This window comes from Nipponia nippon, unplaced genomic scaffold (genome assembly GCF_047370975.1).
Source record: "Nipponia nippon isolate SJK-2023a ecotype South Korea unplaced genomic scaffold, ASM4737097v1 scaffold_4, whole genome shotgun sequence".
In the NCBI taxonomy this organism is placed as follows: Eukaryota; Metazoa; Chordata; class Aves; order Pelecaniformes; family Threskiornithidae; genus Nipponia; species Nipponia nippon.
This window is the reverse complement of record NW_028262358.1, coordinates 38253075-38270844: the sequence shown is the minus strand read 5'-3', so window position 1 is coordinate 38270844 and position 17770 is coordinate 38253075. Positions and strand designations below refer to the sequence as shown.

Genomic DNA, 17770 nt, shown 5'->3' with positions numbered 1-17770 from the left:
GCATGCATATTTTTGAGGGGAATAAAATTGATGACATGCAGCAGATCACACCAAACTGTACAACCTGATTCAGAGGCCTGGGCAGCAGCCCTGTTAGCCAGTGGGTCTACTGCCATTGCACAATGTATCCCATCTGTTCATGCCTGCCTTCTACAGCTGCAGGGCTCTTGCCTGGGTCTTGAGATTGGTGGCCATGAACAATAATGTGCAACATGTTGCTGCAGCCTGCTTTCACCACCCTTGTGATGCTAAGGTGCTAGAGCACATAGTTTGGGAACTGCAGCTTCAGACAATTCTTCCGTGGACATAGAGTCGTTTATTTTTTTGTTCTTTCTCCCACCCTTAAATTGAACCCTTCTCAGACCAAAAAAAGAAAAAAAGGCTACCGATGAAGGTATTTGTATGTCTTAATTCTTAGTTTTCCAGAGGGCAAGTTGTACAGCTTTTGGAAACTTCAAAGTTCTGCCAATAGGGAATCAGATGTGAATAAGATCTGTTTTGCTTTTCTCTTTTTCTGCAATACCACAGCCCCCTTTTTCTCTCTTACTTTTGCTGTTATGGGCTACAAGGGCAGTGAGAACAGAGTTGGGTTTCTGTTGACGGAGAATTTAATCTGCACAGGAATAATTGTCTGGGTCATCTCTAGCTATCAGAAGGTTACTTTGTACTTATTACTTGTGGAACAGAATTACTTAATGAGATTTAGGTTTAGACCTTAAGCTCTTTACTCTGTGTCTTTCAATATGATTCTTGTTTTGGTTGGGTCTCTCTTGCCTTGGCATTTAGCAAAAACAAATTGATAATGTTCATCAGCACACTCTGCATCATTTGGCAACAACTTGAGAATTTTATATATTCTCATTGTACTTTTATGTTTACTTGCATAAATGTGAACTGAATAAGAAATTTTGTGGAGTTTTTTGGGGTTTTTTTGGTGTTTTTTTTAACTGTGTATTTGAAATAATATCTGAATCCTGTGTTTCCAGAACCTGCTAGCCCAGGCCAGGACTTGGACATGCCAATGGAAGTTGATAGCAGTGAAATGAACAGTGATGGTAGTCGGGGTCTAGATGATGCTGAAGAGCCCTCTCCTCCAGAGGACAAAATCTTCTTTATGGATCCATCTGACCTAGATGCAGACAAAGACGAGGAAGCTGTCAAAACCATCAGGTAAGTCATAAGGTGGATTTCTTTGCTCTGGATGTACTTTCCTCAAAATTTTGAAGTAACACATTGAGTAAAACCATTCTGATTAGCCCAGTTTTACTGCTTGAAGTGTAATGTTTTCATTTGTGTTTTTTTTAACTTGAAACTGCTTTGCAAAGTTATCCTGTCCCAAGCAAATCTGAAACGTAAATAAGTTAATATAGTCTCTTCTAATTGGAAGAAGTGCTGTGCTATGACTGTTATCGAAGAAATAAAGCCAGATTATCAAAACATGATAAAATTTATGGCTTAACTTAACATGGCTAAGACATGACTAAGATCTTTGTGACTTTAGCCTAATTTGGTTACTGTTATACATGTGTTGATTTAAAAGGAATTACTCAAGATATTTTAATGTTCACATCGTGCTTTATATGCATTTTAGGCAGAAGTTTGATTTATATAACTTGAATGTGATTTTTCTGAAGTCTTCTGTCCGATAACTGTTACATAGTTCCTTTAATCAAGTTTTTGGACTTTTTACTTTCTCGATTATGCTGAATAGTGTCATCCTGATTTTCTTAAATCATTCTTAATAATGTAAGAGCAGTTGCATTAAGTCAAACCAAAGGTCATTTTAGCGCAGTGCTTTATAGCAAATATGTGAGGAAGAGCATATAGTGATACCTCCTCAACTTTCAGTGATTTATAGCTCAAGGACTTCCTGAGTTGGAAGTAGCATTTTTTTTGTGTTCCACCTCTAGGTAGGATTTTTCCATTTATTTCTAATTGCTTTTGAAGCAATTAAAGCTTTTTTTGGCATGTACAGCATCCTGTGGCAGCCAATTCCACAGTGTAACTGTGTGCTGTGTTAAAGCATCCTTACATTTTTGGTTTTGAATCTGCAATGTGATTTCATGTGTTTGAAGAAATATGAATATGAAGAAATAGCATAGTCAACTTACACAGAAAAGAGAAAATAATAGCAATGCTGATGTTAATTATATTTTTATGCTGGATTAATTAGTTTCAGCTAATTGTTTTGAGAGAGGATGATTTCTGTAGGTGTCCTCATTCCAATGTGTTTCTTCTCTGTTCTATAGAGTAATTTAAGTACTGTGATACTTGCACTAGGAGAGCTAGGGGCAGCTCAGATGCCTTATCGATTTCATCTATCAATGAAATAATTTGTATGGGAAGAAAAGGTGCCTGTTCCTAAAAATCACAAGCTAAATCTGTAGTACCAGTATAATTGCAGTACTGTTGTATTTTAACTTGTTACATTTTTATTAACTGTTCTATCTTTTTTTAGTCCTTCAACAAGCAATAACATTCCTCTCATGAGAGTTGTACAGTCGATCAAGCACACAAAGAGGAAGAGCAGTACAATGGTGAAGGAAGGATGGATGGTCCACTATACTAGTAGAGACAATCTGGTCAGTAACTTTAGTTTCTTTCTACATTAAATTAAACTATTTCTCTAAACCAGTGTGTTTTATTTCTCTTATTTAGATATTCTGATTTACAGTATCATTTGAAAGAACTAAACCATTCATGTTCATTATAAAGAAATCTGGTGCAAAGGAGAAACTGTACTTTATTCAAAATTCTTCATGTGGTGATTCAACAGTACTTTTCCTTCTCCCTTTTAAGAAGGAGAAGCATCTCTAAATTGTCTCAAATGAATTGTGTGTTTAAGATTTCAGCTTTCCTGAGATAATAATTTGGAATAATTTGCTTATGTCATCTTTCTGTTTAGCAGTTGAACTAAATATTTGTATCAGTGTTTGTATTCAACTACATGAAAAGGTGGAAATCATTATAAAATGATGAGTACTGAAATGGTTGACACTATTATTCTAATGATCTAGGTGTTTGTAAATATTTATGTGTAGATATGGGAGCCCTTCATTCCTCTAGCAGTTAACTCTATCTAAAAGTAAGCATTATTGAACACCATCACCCCCCAAACTCATGATTCCTCTTGATGTCAGTGGAATAAAGAGTTGTTCCTTGACTATATGTCCTTGGCTGTGCAAGCATCCTCCAAAAAGACTACGTTGTTTGTTTCCAGTGCTACCAATAGTGATCTCTTAAGTGAACCTTCTTAGGCAAGCTCCTTGGTTTTGTGTATTGAAGAGGAAGATAAGGAAGAATAACTGTGATCCTTAGAGTTGTCTGATGGGAAGGAGTGAATCCTCTTCACTTTTTGATAGATGAATGAAAAGGATGAAGTCAAGAAGTTCCCAGATCTTATGAAGCCCAGGTTGTCATCTTGAGACTGTTTGTGAAAGGCAGCACAAATGCTTTTGCATTCTTTGTCTCTACACAGGAGTCTGATTGAAGGGGACTTCAGGAATTTAGAGAAGCAAAGTTATTTAAGTTCTGTTGAAATCAAGCTGAGGGGTGATACTAGTCAGCTCAGGTTACTGTAATATTTTTACTTTTTGTAATTGTCAACTGTAAGTGGTCTGTCAGAAACTGCCTTACAAAACATTTCTTTAAAGTACAGTTTTCTAATATCTAGATGTATTTATCACAAACCAAAATAAGTATCCAGCATATTTCAAATGAGATTCCAGCCAAGGCTACTTAACAGACACAATTATCATCAGCTGGCTATGGAAAAACTAGGCCAGGTAGTAGATGAAGATGAATAGTTCTAGCATTGTTCAGGGCAGACCTGGTATTTGGCTCCGATTTAATCTTTCAGTACAGCCAGTACATTTTTCCATGGACTTTTTTGGACCCTGTTGTGGTTTAACCCCAGCTGGCAAATAAGCACCACACAGCTGCTCGCTCACTCCCCCCACCCCAGTGGGATGGGGGAGAGAATTGGAAGGGTGAAAGTCAGAAAACTCGTGGGTTGAGATAAGAACAGTTTAATAATTGAAGTAAAATGAAATAGAATAGTAGTAATAATAACAATAATATAATAATACAATAATAATATACAAAGCAAGTGATACACGATACAATTGCTCACCACCCGCCAACTGATGCCCAGCCTGGCCGGGGGGCAGCGATTGCTGCCTGGGGACAATTCCCCCCAGTTTACATACTGGGCATGATGTCATATGGTATGGCATAGCCCTTTGGCCAGTTTGGGTCAGCTGTCCTGGCTGTGCTCCCTCCCAGCTTCTTGTGCACTGGGCAAAGCATGGGAAGCTGAAAAGTCCTTGACTGGTATAAGCACTACTTAGCAACAACTAAAACGTCAGTGTGTTATCAACAGTATTCTCATACTAAATCCGAAACACAGCACTATACCAGCTACTAGGAAGAAAAATCAACTCTATCCCAGCTGAAACCAGGACAGACCCCCTCATAGAAGAGTGGTCAGATTGTACACCTTAGTTTGATTTTTTTTTTTTTTTTTTGTCTGTCAGTCTGACTGCTACCTAGATGACATCTACCTGAAAAAGCCATTCAAGTGAAGTGGAATATTCTGCCCCAAAGCAAGATACCTTCAGCCAAGCAAGATCTCATAGGGTTTTCTAATGGGAGGAGACCATCAGCTATTTCCTTTGGCCACTCTGCTCTCAGCAATGTCAGACGATTTCCTATTCCTGAAACAACTTGGGCTTTCTATCAGTTCCAAAGGGTTCATTTTAACAGCAATATCTGTATACTTCTTGCTGACCCTGGATAACAAGCTATTTCACCCTTTATAATGAGAAGTTTTTCTATCATATTCTGTATTCTTTTTCCTCACTCTGAGACCATCAGTTCTCAGAATATGGTGTGGGCAGATTTTGAATCCCTGAGTCAGTTACCAGCCTGAGCATATGTGTCCAAAGGACAAAGGACAGGTTCACCCCTATGCTTTCACGCAGTTTCCATTCAGTGCTGACTGGGAATTCCATTTAGTTAAATCCATTCGTGTCTTAGCTTTCTTTGTCTAACTCCTACAGGGAGTCTTAGCTTCCCTATGATTGAAGTGATTTAAGCTCTGCTGTATTTTGTTTCAAACTAGTGTCGTCCTAGGCCAGAGTTAAGGGTCTTGGATTTTTGTCACAGAAAAATGAAAATGGGTTTCTAACTATATGAGCATGGTGCAAGCAAAGTGAGTTAGATTCATACAGCCATATTAGCTTTCTAAAAGCTTCTTTGTTTTGAGAAATGTTCCTCTGCTTAAAATTACAAGACAGTTATGTGCAAGAGCTTATTCATATTACTTTTTGGTGGAGATGGTATTTTTCATTGCTGGAAACTTCCAGGAAATGGCTATTTAGTCTTATCTTGATTTTTATTTTCTTTTTTTTCCCAAGATATTTTGTCCACTTGAATCTCATAATCTGTCTGTCTTGCCACTGTGTGCTTTTGACCTTCTAGAATTCTGTGTTGACAAAAGAATTAAGGACTTGTTAGGCTTGCTCAATACTTGAACCCTTGCAATGTTGGTGTGCGGGCACAGAGGGAGAAAGCATGACTCCCACAATTGGTACTAAATTGAAATAATTCAGGTTTTGTGAGCACATGCATCTGGAGTGAAACCTGTGTAGGTAAGTGGTTTTCCTGTACAAGATAACTGCTGTTGTCACTGCTGTTACTGTAAGGTAGGTGATATTTTGTTCTGGTTTGTGGAAATAATTTTATGAGCCTCTTGAATTTAAAAAAATATTTATTCCCAAGGTGTATATTTTCATGTATCTACTCTAAGATGCAGCTGTAGATTACCGTTAGTTGATTTTCTTAGTCATTTAAAGCATTTCTCATTTAAATAATCAGATAACAAAAGCCATACCAGTGATGTATTCCTTACGTTATTGTACTGTGCATTTTGTAGAGAAAAAGACATTATTGGAGACTGGACAGCAAATGCCTCACCCTATTTCAAAATGAATCTGGAACAAAATATTACAAGGTAATTAATGATGAGTAATAATTACGTTGCATTTGATTTACTCAGTGCTTTATAGACCCGAAATCTATTTGTGAGCAGTAAAAGCATTATCTCCATTTCCCCATCTTTTTTAGTCAAAACTGTGACAGGTTAGTTGTTGGCCAAAGCTTATAAGTGAGAAGGACCAAGACTAACTCTAAGAAGTTGCTTGCAGCTCCTGTTCTAATCCTCTTGAGTATGTCTCCTTACATTTTAAATGTACTGTTCTCCTGAATTGCCTAGCGTACTAAGCTTTCTTCACAATTACCAGAGAATCTGTTTGGCTGCCAGTCTAATGAAGGCTAGGATTTTTGTGTTATAAAAGTAGTGACTGAAAGTTTGCATGCTTATGTATTTTATTTTGAGGTTCCTGAAATTAAATTATTTCCAACTGTACAACTGAAAGTTGGAACCAAGATTTAGAGGAAAATTTACTCTGCAGCCTGGTGTTACATAAATGAAACTTAGTAATACTAAGTTTAGTATATTGTTAATAAAGTAATGTGTTCAATGGTGGAATATTCAGAAAATGTGTTCGAATGTATAAACAGGATTTTTCCCTTTCTTGTCTTACACCTTTAGGTGGGGGTCCAAATCTTGCAGCTTCTTCCTTTATTACATCTCTAAGATCAAGCCTTTTCTCTGTACACCCAGCTAAACTTGCCCAGATCCTTTTCATCCCTATCTTGACCAATGCAGTCTCTTCTCAGACCTTCCCGATACTTGTATTGCCCTGTGCATTCAAAACACAGCTGGTAAAATATATTCCTTGCTTGTTGCTCCGTTATGTCACTGCTTTTAGTCCTTTAGCTTGCCCCTTTGCCCCCCTGTTTTTAACTGCTTAAATCTCAGGTTATTTGTCTTCGCTGTTAGAATCATTCACAGTTTACATTTATTTGCTCTTCATCTTAATCAGCTACTGTCTCTTATCCCCCTAATGCCAGCCTGGTGTTCACCTGCTTGTTCACTACCCTTGCAAGTGACGTGCACCTGTGTACCTTCCCATGTATGTGGAATGTCCTCCTCCAGCTAGTGTGAACTTGCAGCCATTTCTTCCTTCAGTTCTGTTCTCTAGTACTGCTTGTACCATGATCTTAAACTGGCAAGGTAGAGGAGTCAGTAGAAATGGTTAATATTTGTATGAAAGAGAATCTTTACCCAAAACTATTCAGATAGGTGAAGCAGTGTTTATTGACTAGCTTCTATAACGACATCCTCTTCTTATCCTCCTCTTGTCCTGTTTCACTTTTTTCCCCTGTCATGCTCTTCTCTAGTATAAACTACAGGGGGAAAATGGTCATTCTGTAGTTGTGCATCATTTGTGCATCGTGTCTCATGCTGAATATAAATGCAGTTTGTCTGAGTAGAGAATAGTAGTTGTATAGAGAGAACCGTGGCGGGGCTGGAAGTCTGTCTAGGCCTGTACAGAGGAATTCAGAAAACTGTGGGTGGGCAATGGTCATGCACAGTTTGACATTAGTTATGAAGCTTGATATTTTGGTTTTGGTATTGTGATATATTTGCTTTGATTTCTTTACAAACACTTTAAGTTTTGAATATCAGTATATGAAAATATTATGTGCGTTTTCATTTTTTAATCTTTAATATTTTTCTTCAGGAGATTCCACTTTCAGAAATTCTCCAGGTGACTCAGCCTCGAGATTTTTCAAACGTGGTGCAGGGCAGCAACCCATACTGTTTTGAGATCATCACTGACACGATGGTGTACTTTGTTGGCGAAAACAATGGCAGCAGTCATCACAGTCCTGTTCTTGCTGCCACCGGAGTTGGACTTGACGTAGCTCAGGGCTGGGAGAAAGCCATTCGTCAGGCTTTGATGCCAGTCACTCCTCAAGCTAGCGTTTGCACTGCTGCAGGACAAGGAAAAGATCACAGTAAGCAGGCAGACAAGGCACTATTATTCATATTCTGAAGCTGTTAATGGTAGAGATTCCTTTCAGAAAAGTGCATATTTAGAGTGAAGTATTGTCTGTCTAATCTCTGCTGAATTGGGTCCATAATTTTGCACAAGTCTCTAAAAAGTGACACTCAGGTTTGTGGAGGGTGGGCAAATCCTTTCATCTGTTGTGGCAGGAAGTAGTAGTTAAGAATCAGAAATACAATATGAATGTATATTGCAGAGCTTTATTGTAGGAGCATTAAGAACTCCTGCATAGTTGCTGGATGTAAAAAGGGACCATAGTTTAGATCTTTCTAATATACTTAAAAAAAAAAAGGAATCAGATTATATACATATGCTCTGAAAGAACTAAATTTGGATGCTTTTTGATGTTATCCCTTATATTTTTTTTTTTTAAATTTGTGAGATATCAGTAGCTAAGGAGAAGAAAAGGAGTTAGTGATGCAGTGTAAATACTGCCAGTGATGGAAAGAACTTTTGCTGAGCTGTGGGTAGTAGTAAAAAGTGCCCTATTCTTTTTATGCACCTGTCCTCCCTTTCTTTCTCTGGCATAAGATCACGTTCATTACTAAGGCTCCATTAAACCGTGTAGTGTGTTCTTTCTCTTCTTGTTTCTTGCAATGACATTCATTCAGATTCAGTACTGAGATTTTTGCTTTCATTCTTTAGTTTCCTCTTATCTTCCAGCTACTCCTTAATCTTCTTTTAGCAAAATTTTCTTTTGCAGGAGATTGAGATTAGTTTCTCTGTCTGATATCTGGCTACTCTGCATCAGCAACAGTTAAGAACAAGTAAATACTTGTCTGAGATAAAAGCACTTTCTGAAAATGCAACCATGGTCTGAAATGGTAAACTATGAAATGCCAGTACTGGTATCTGTATTTAATTACAGTGAAGAAACATACCAGTAAGATGGTACCTCATAACTGGCCTTATACATATGTAAAATGCCACTTTCAGTGTGAAATTCTTAGTTCCATGCATATATACACCAAAGCTCTCTTTGTTTTCTAGAACCTAAGGCTTACTGTTGCTGAGAGACTTGCAAAGACAGTTGTTTTTTTCCAAAATCAATATTTTTTCAGATATAAATAATAACGTTTTTATATTAGAACTTGACAGTGGTAGGGGATAGAGCTGCAGGGGTAGATACAGAGGAAGTATTTTAGCATGTTTAGGATTGTAGGAGTACCAGAAACTACCATGAGTTGTGGAATGGCGTTCACATATTCTTAGACAACTCGGGTTGGTTTTTAAACTCTAAAAAGCCTACAAAATGTCTGTTCATCCCTCTCCTTCCTACACACTGTGAGCCATGAAATGTAGCCTTTAAGAAAATTAGACTTTTAGTTTAAAAAACAAACAAACAAACAAAAAAACCAACAAAAGCTTCAAATATGTTCCTTTAAATGAAAAGACCGAAAGAGGAGGGAGACATTGCTAGTGCTTGAAATACTTGCAGCAGCAGGGAATTTGTAGTGTCAAAATGTCTGCAAGACACTAGCTAGTCAGTTTATACCACGTTCTAGCCAGAAAGTAGCTAGAAATGAGGATGCTCTTCCAGTCTGTGCCGTGGGAAAGAGGCCTTTCTCACCTTGTACCTTGTGGTTGGGGTGGGATGTTTTTGTGGGATGTTTCTGAGCTGAAATGAGAAAGAGAATATTAGTAAGCTATTACCCAGTATAGACTGCATATTGAATCCTGGCATTACTGACTTCTTCAGAAGTGACAATTTTTCAGCCCTTGTTCTTAGTCATTTCAGACACTAGAAAAATGGGTTTATTTGGAAGGAGCAACTCAATCGCTACCTACCAGATATTTTGTATTCTGTAGCCCTCTGTGGAGAAGGGTTCAGTATGTTCTCTTCACACAGTTTCAAAAACTGTATATTCACTTTCTAGTTACCTCGTTTCAACCTTGCTGCAGTTTGTGTTGACCTTATAACTTTGTTGCCTGCCTTCGTTGTTGTTCTTCCTTGTGTTCTGTACTGTTATTCTAATATAGACTTGACTGTAGTCAATAATCAGTAGGCATATGCAAGGCTGTAATTCCAGTTCATATTTCATATGCAGTATCCAGTGTGTCTTTGAGAACTAGTATTTGCTGCTATCTTAAGTCTAAATTCCTTCCTTGAGATAAAGCACAAGTAGCAAAAATCAGATACAGACATTTTATCTGTGCTCTGAAGTCTCAGCACTCTTCTTAGGATGATAAAGGGTCTTTTTCCAAAGTGCTAGTAAATCTATAGTATATCTTCAGTCCACCTTGTAGGTGAATTTGTTCTACTTTTTTTTTTTTTTTTGAAGTTAACAAATGATAGGTGTCCATTTGTCTGAGATGCTTCAGCTGTCTTGGAAGTCAAAGGACAGGGATGTTTTCTGCCTTCCTTGATGTATCTTTTCTTGTCCGTGCATCATAATGTTATTCCTGTAATGAAAACTTTGTGTCAACATCTGCTGCAGGCTGAAAAATTCTGTATCTTCATCTGGTGCTTTTACTTGCAAATTACATTTCCTAGATGTGCTCTTATATTGCAAAGATTAAATATGCTTGTACAGTTTGTCCATGAAACAAACAGTGTTTATATTATGGGTTTTATTGCTTTTTTTAATTATCAGGTCTTCTGTTACTTGCTTTGCCTGATTTGTTTCCTTTTCTTATGCATTAATTCTGTATATCTTGATGCCACAAAAAATTAGTAATCGCATTCATTTGACTGTAAGGGATCTACCTGGTCCTCTTCCCTGTATTTTTCTGTATGACTACCAGAAATTCTTAGTAGTTTAATGAACTGTGATACAATTGCCACATTGCTATTGCTTTTGGGTCTCCAGCTCTCTATTGTGTACACATTCATACTGTTCTACTGGTTTCGTAATCAGCGATATGACAAAAATAGACAAATAATCCCAGCAAAACTTCCAGGGTTGTTTATCTAATCAATCTATGAAATTTGAGTTCCAGGGTATGATGTTTCTGCAGAACATCAATAAAAATTGTTTCACCGTGACTGGGTTAGAAGTCAGTAAAGGTTTTTTTTGTTTTGTTTTTTTTCTGCTTTTTTACTAGAAAAAGCCTGCCCTTTCTATTTACTTACTCAGTTGTATATTCTTTATTGCAGAAGAGTTATCTCTAAGCATCTCTGTTTCAAATTGCCAGGTGCAGGAGAATGTGGTGAGTCATATGTATTGTATAATAATGGTGTTTATTTACCTGGGTATTACAAAGCGATTGGTAGTAACAGTGTCTGGATGAGAAAGCGGCAGCAGGGTATTGTAGCTAAAGAAGTCTGTGTCGTATACAGGAAGAAATCTACTTACCTGGCGCAGCTGTTTGTTTGTGTGAATGTTTATCCCTGCTGACAGCGCAGCTAACTGGATCCTTCTCAGGAAAAGTTTGTTGTGTTTTTCCACTCCATTCAGGGTAGTGATGGCACCCTTTACAGAGTTTGATTAATGTCAAATGTAAATGCAGGTTAGCCAGTACTAATATGCTCGTGAACGTTTTGATTACTCCTGATATTTGTGATTTCTTTTTTTTCATGCATTAGGATATCAGCTCTGTGTACCAAATATTTGCTGATGAAGTGCTGGGTTCTGGTCAGTTTGGTATTGTATATGGAGGTAAATTACATTAGATCCCATTATGCATTTATTAAGGTAGAATGTCTGTCTGCTTGATATAATTAGCCTTTTCATATTTGCTTAGCTGTATGTAGAATGTCTAGGTGAAGTTTATCTTGTTAAAGGTTTTTTTTTGATTACTCCATTGTCTCTCTCTGCAGCTTTATGTATGGTATTTCTTGCAATTAATTCTTTTGCATTTAGAGTTTTGCATTGGCATCAAAATGAGTTTAGAATATGCATTGCATTTTGACCACAGTTAAATACAAAGCAATCTCTAGTCTGAATTTGGCCTTGGTTAATGTTTTTTTTTAAATTGCAAATTCTAACACTGTTGTCTGTATTATACAGTATTAGAAGTCATGTATTTAAGAAGGCTGTCAGTTATACCTACTTTTAATGATATCTGAGAAATGTGGCCAAAAGCAATTAGAAAAATACATATTTTAGTTTATGCTTTGACAGTATTTATGCAAACATATTATTGACTTTTTTTATGCAAACAGTTTTGCTACAAATTTCTGTCAGCCAGTTAAAGTAGAGGGAGAAATTCTTTGTCACGAGGTCCCAGTTTTAGGTTGCAAATGTAGTTTTATCACTTTTAGTTTTTAAAAACTTCTATTGCAACATATAACTTGTTTATAGTTTGTAATCACAAAAAGAAGAAATACTAGAAATGCATCATATGAACTCTATTTCTCTCTCTCTCTCTCTTTTTTTTTTTTTTTTTTTTTTAAAATCCCATGTGTTGTATCTCAAGTGTTGAGAAAACCACAGACATAAATCTGGAAAGAAAGAAAAAGTGATAACTAATGATTTAAAAGTGGTAATCTTTCTGCTTCTGTCATGTTGGCTTTCTAGTCAGGAATTATTGTGGCTAGGATTTTTCTGTGTGCCAATTGTGTATTTAAATACTTTTCTCTGTTACTTCTGAACTGCTTGATGGAAATGCAGTTTGATGGTCTGGTTTTACATCACTCTTGAGAGAGGCCTATTTTTTTCCCTCTGTATTTCTTAAAGCATAGTGTGAATCAAAGTGTGCTGCCTCTCTTATGAATAGAACATGCACAAATGCAGACAGTAGTTTAATGTTTTGATTTTACTTCTATATATAGTCTCCTAAATTGCCTTTTAGATAAATCTCAGCTTGGTATTTTTCATGATTCAATGCTTATAAATGCTTATGAACATAATAAATGCTTATAAGAGGCTTTTATTTTATTAAATCTTTTCACTTAAAGATTCCTTAAAATATATGGGGCATGCATACTCAGTTTCTTAAGGTAAAATCACAAGCTGAAAGAGCAAGAAAAGAGAATATGAAAGAATATTCTTTTGCTGGCTCTGCACACTGCTTAATTGTTGCTGGTGCTTGGGGAGACCAGATCTGGTAACTTCTAATATTGGTTTCTCCCCACATGTGTAGGCTGGCTGAAATAATGGTAACAAAACCATTGCTTACTTTGTTGTGGAGTTTGGTGTTTGTTTGTTTGTTTTTTTTTTTGTTGGGGTGGGGCTTTTTTTAATTTTTCATGTCCTCTATTCTGGACAAACATTTACAAATTGTATATCAAGAAGTTATAGCATATTGATATCCAACTCCTGTTTCTTTCAGTGAGAACAGTTTCTCTCTGCTTTTCCTATTTTGTTTAGTTTTGAAGGGTCTGAAAAATGGAGACAGGAAAAAAAAGATTCTTGACAGTTTCTTACTGATGTAAAACTTGCCCTGAAACCTGGTTGGTTGTGTTTCACTTAGGAAAAGGAATTTTCAAGCTGCTTTTCTCTTAATCTTTCTTCATGTTCAATATTTAGCTCTAGTCTAGTTTCTGTAGTTAAGTGTTTTGTTAGTTTGGTGGTTTTGCTTTACATTTTCTTGCAACCTAGCATTTGTCTTCTCGGTTTTGCGTCTAGTTTGTAATTGATGGTATTTCTGCTACATTTCAATATAATTTGATGTCTAGTGGCACCAGAGTCAGTGTCCCTGAATCTAGGGTTTTATTTAAATTATAGCTGGGTGCTGTGATTTCTAATATTTTGCCTAAAAATTACTGATGTGTTACAGACAAAATGTCAAAACTCCCCGGATCTCTCTCTTTCAAGACTTATGGCTTTATGCTGTTGTCTGTGAGAGTCCATTTTACAGTGTATGCTTTCCTTAGGACTGATGTAATCTTTTTAAAATTTATTTTTTGCTCTCCCACTGTTAGTTCTATTTGGTAACCTTGTAAACCCTTTTGGACCTTGAGTAATGTCTCCATTAACTGCTTTACTTCGTCCCGTGGAGATAAGCCTGTTTTTGACCCTTTGTTCACAATGATGTTTAAGGCAGGTGCATTAGCTGCTTGGCACAGCAGCCTTTGGAGCAATTCCGATGCCCTGCCTAAGCCCTGGCCACCAGTACCGGCTGCAGAGCCGCAGGTGAGGCCTTGCTGGGTGGTTAGCAAGGCGAAGCTGGGCTCCCCGGAGCAGGGCTCCCCGGAGCAGTGCCTGTAGAGTCCTCTGTGCCGCTTGCACTGTAGCTGTGTGTGTCGTCCCTTTTCCTAAAATGGCTTCCAAATCCTTCACTGAGCGGGTAATGACTTCTTTTCCTTTGGTGCAGACTTATTGTTCTATATTAGTTTAGTATTAAATGTCTTAGATTATCAAGGCCTTGCAGTGTGTGATCCCATTAACCTTTCTGATGTGAATGTGATGGAAGTCAGTTTAGGGGTTGTGGAGAAGCCGGGTAAGCATTTACAGCTGCTCACTTACCCCTTGAAACATCCTATCTGTGTATTGCAGAATGCTTCTCATTTAGCTGATGCAGGTTGCTGCAAGGAATAGTACTTGGTGCTGTCAGCACATTTTTTTTTTCTTACCGCAACCTTTTAGAGCTTTTTGATCACAACAGACTGCCTCCTGGGTGTTAATATGTTGTTCTTCGTGGCACATAATTACGCCTATATTCCCGTAGGGTATTAGATATAATTTCCTGTGTATGTGGAGCCCATAAAAGTATGAAACCACTGGAGAAGACTTGTAAATCTTTCTTCACATTTGTCTTGCATAGTTTTGTTGGTGGTTTTGGTTTTGTTTTGTTTTGTTTTTTTTTAACAGCAGAGGCAATATTCTGTGGGAGTAGGTATTACTTGCTAATGTGCAAGTCCCTTGCACAAACAAAAACTTCACCTAATACATCTAATGTCAATGTGCATACCTGACAGCAGAGTAGTAACCAGTTTAAATACATCTACAACCCTCCTGTTGAGGCTGATCACTCTTGTTACTCATATACCATTTTCAATTTTAAATATAAATATAGTAATATTGTACATTTGTACAAAATATACTTGTTTCCCTAAAAAGGAATTCCTGCTGTAATGTTTTATAGCTATGAATTGCTTCTGCCTCTCGATGGCTGACATTGACTTTCTGTTTAGGAAAACATAGGAAGACTGGAAGAGATGTGGCTATCAAAGTCATTGACAAGATGAGGTTTCCAACTAAACAGGAAAGTCAGCTTCGTAATGAAGTAGCCATTCTCCAGGTACGAAAGTATTTTTGGATCACATTGGAGTTTGTCTCAAGCCATTAATAAGATTTTTGCAATGTGTGTAAGTGCTCTGAATTGATTTCTAAATCTGTGTATGTGATTTCTGAGTCTTTTTGCAAGAGGGAATCTTAGAAGAGCGGGAATTTCTGAGTATTTGGTAGAATTGGTAACTTGGGAGTGGTATCTACCCCCTATAGGGGATCCACTGAAGACAGGTACTTTGGTTCCATGTTGTCACCTGCAGGTAGCAGGAAACTCTGTATTATTTTTGGCTGTCTTCCACTACTGGCTCCTCAGTCTGAGTGTTATTCTTGCATGTTCTGTACTCAAGCTATTGAGTGTATCAACTGTAAAATTAATCATTATGGATAATTTGTGTTAAAACAAATTGGTCTGAGTACTGATAATGGGTATGTTTCATGGCTTGATGTTTTAGGTTTCAAGCTAGTTTCTTGCCTCAGACATTCTGTTTTTTCATCTCTAACTCTCCACTTAACTGCTTTTTGATTTGAGGTACAATATTTTTGTGTAATTCAGGATATTTCATACTGTTTTATTTTAGTGATGTATCTATACTACTTTTTTTTAGAATTTGCACCACCCTGGGATTGTGAACCTGGAATGTATGTTTGAAACCCCGGAACGCGTCTTCGTTGTGATGGAAAAGCTGCATGGGGATATGCTAGAGATGATTCTTTCCAGCGAGAAAAGTCGACTTCCAGAACGAATAACTAAATTCATGGTCACTCAGGTTGGCATTTGGTCTCTCTTCTTTGAGAGGAAAGGCTAGATTTGTCTTTTGTAATTGTGTGAGAATGGAGTTTGGAGAAGGGATTTTCTGTATTGTTATTTAAAAGACACAGCACAGAGGGGTGCACATCTAATAAAAGTTGAATAAACATGGAAATAATTTTGAATGTTAATTATGTTAATTTTTTTGCCCTTCTTTCCCGAGACATAACATTATGGCCATCCAAAGATGCATGTCAAAACAGTAAGCATTCAAAAGACAGAGAGGGAGGAGAGGGGGGGACGGGAAATAAAAAAAGGAAAATCAAACTTATCAGTTCCAAGTCTTGACAAGCTGGGAAAAAAATAGTACTTGCACAGTATATACAGGTTAATTCTTGAAGGCTGTGTTGATACAAATTACTGTATTGCTTAGTGTGTGTGGCTTTTGACACTTTTGATCCACTTGAATACTTCTGAAAATGTTCTTTCCTTTCTCTAGATACTTGTTGCTTTGAGGAATTTACACTTCAAGAATATTGTGCACTGTGATTTAAAACCAGAAAATGTACTACTAGCATCAGCAGAGCCATTCCCTCAAGTGAGTGGAGATTAAAAAATACTTCTTTCATCACTTTCATTGTTCTTTTTTTAAAGAAATATAGGCATTGCAGCTTAAAAGGTGACCTCTTGTGGGATTGTTCAATTGACTTAGTCTAGAATTAGTTGAACTACGTGTATTATAGTTGTCTTTTTTTTCCCCTTCCAACTCTTAGCCTAGCTTTATGTTCAATGGTGTGTTTCAGTTTCTTTCCCCTCAGACATGGATCATGTCTCACAACAATGCTGTGCACCAGCATTCTTTATTCCAAGGAGCCTGAGAAGTACAACTACTGCCAGCACTTAGCAAAAGGCTGTGCAGACTGCATCTATTTTTATGCTTGTGAAGAGTGCGTGGAAATTGGTATTCTGGGTTAGTGAGAATAGTCCAGTGGAAATGGCACAAGACCAGAAGCTTCAATACCAGTCCTCGTTACTGTTCCAGTGCTGTTTGGGAAACAATTTCTTCCCTGTGGTACATCTCCTTCTCCTCCTTGCTTTTGTCTGTCTTGCTTATAAACTGTTGTGAAAAGGGACTGGCTCATTTGTCACTGGTCTTGCTCAGGGATCTTAATCATCAGTATGTGTGATATTACATTGTAATATAAACTAAACAGCTAATTTCTGTAAGAGAAACGCTGTTCAGTGATACTAGTATTTGTGTACTGTCAACACTTACCCCAGTCAGCTATTACCTTAGATACCTTGGATAGTATGGATTTTGTGGAGGATATACAGAAATTCAAATCTGCTAGGCACCATCAGGGAATTGCTTCCAGTCCTGTGCCATTAATGCAAAGTGGTGTGGACTTTTGGAGAGTCACTTGGTCACTTGTATGCCTTTAGTGCACTGCTCTTTCTTATAACCTGAGGAGTGCTTACTACCTTGGGGTTAGTGTTGGACTTGATCTGGATCTTTTTTTCTGTAAAAGTGTCTGCTGTGTTCAAGTTAAGAAACCATCCCAGAACCATGAAGATCTGAGCATCAGTGCAGGCACCAGCTGTTGATGCTTTTTACCTGGACGGTTATTGGACTGTTCTGCCCAGAGCTGGCTGGGTCTGAGTTCTAGCTAAAACTCATCGTTTGATTTATCGTAGAATCATAGAATCCTTAAGGAAAGGACCTCTGAAACCATCGAGTCCAACTGTTAACCCAACTGCTGGGTCCACCTCTAAACCATGTCCCTAAATTTTCTGTGTAGCTGAAACCTTCAGCTTCAGGAATATGATTAAGAATAATGTGGTCTGGCTGGGATTCGTGTGCTTTTTTAATGTTGGCTCTGTGCCTTGTAGGGGTGTGGATTTGTCTCTGAAAATGAGCTGAGTTTGGAATA

The 17770-nt window shown here is 37.5% G+C and overlaps 1 protein-coding gene across 7 annotated transcripts in view; it reads left to right on the top strand.

Annotated features, from left to right (window-relative positions):
• The window catches only part of PRKD3 (protein kinase D3), a 47891-nt gene that overhangs the window by 24400 nt on the left and 5721 nt on the right, over positions 1–17770 (top strand). For all 7 annotated transcript variants that reach the window (XR_015708963.1, XR_015708964.1, XM_087777327.1 and 4 more), the window contains 9 exons: positions 987–1170; positions 2459–2582; positions 5936–6013; positions 7650–7926; positions 11074–11126; positions 11503–11575; positions 14995–15101; positions 15697–15858; positions 16339–16437. Coding sequence is in view for 5 of the 7 variants with exons in the window: in XM_087777327.1 (XP_087633453.1) it covers positions 987–1170; positions 2459–2582; positions 5936–6013; positions 7650–7926; positions 11074–11126; positions 11503–11575; positions 14995–15101; positions 15697–15858; positions 16339–16437 (1157 nt within the window). In the remaining 2 variants the exon portion in view is untranslated. The remainder of the gene's footprint in view (positions 1–986; positions 1171–2458; positions 2583–5935; positions 6014–7649; positions 7927–11073; positions 11127–11502; positions 11576–14994; positions 15102–15696; positions 15859–16338; positions 16438–17770) is intronic.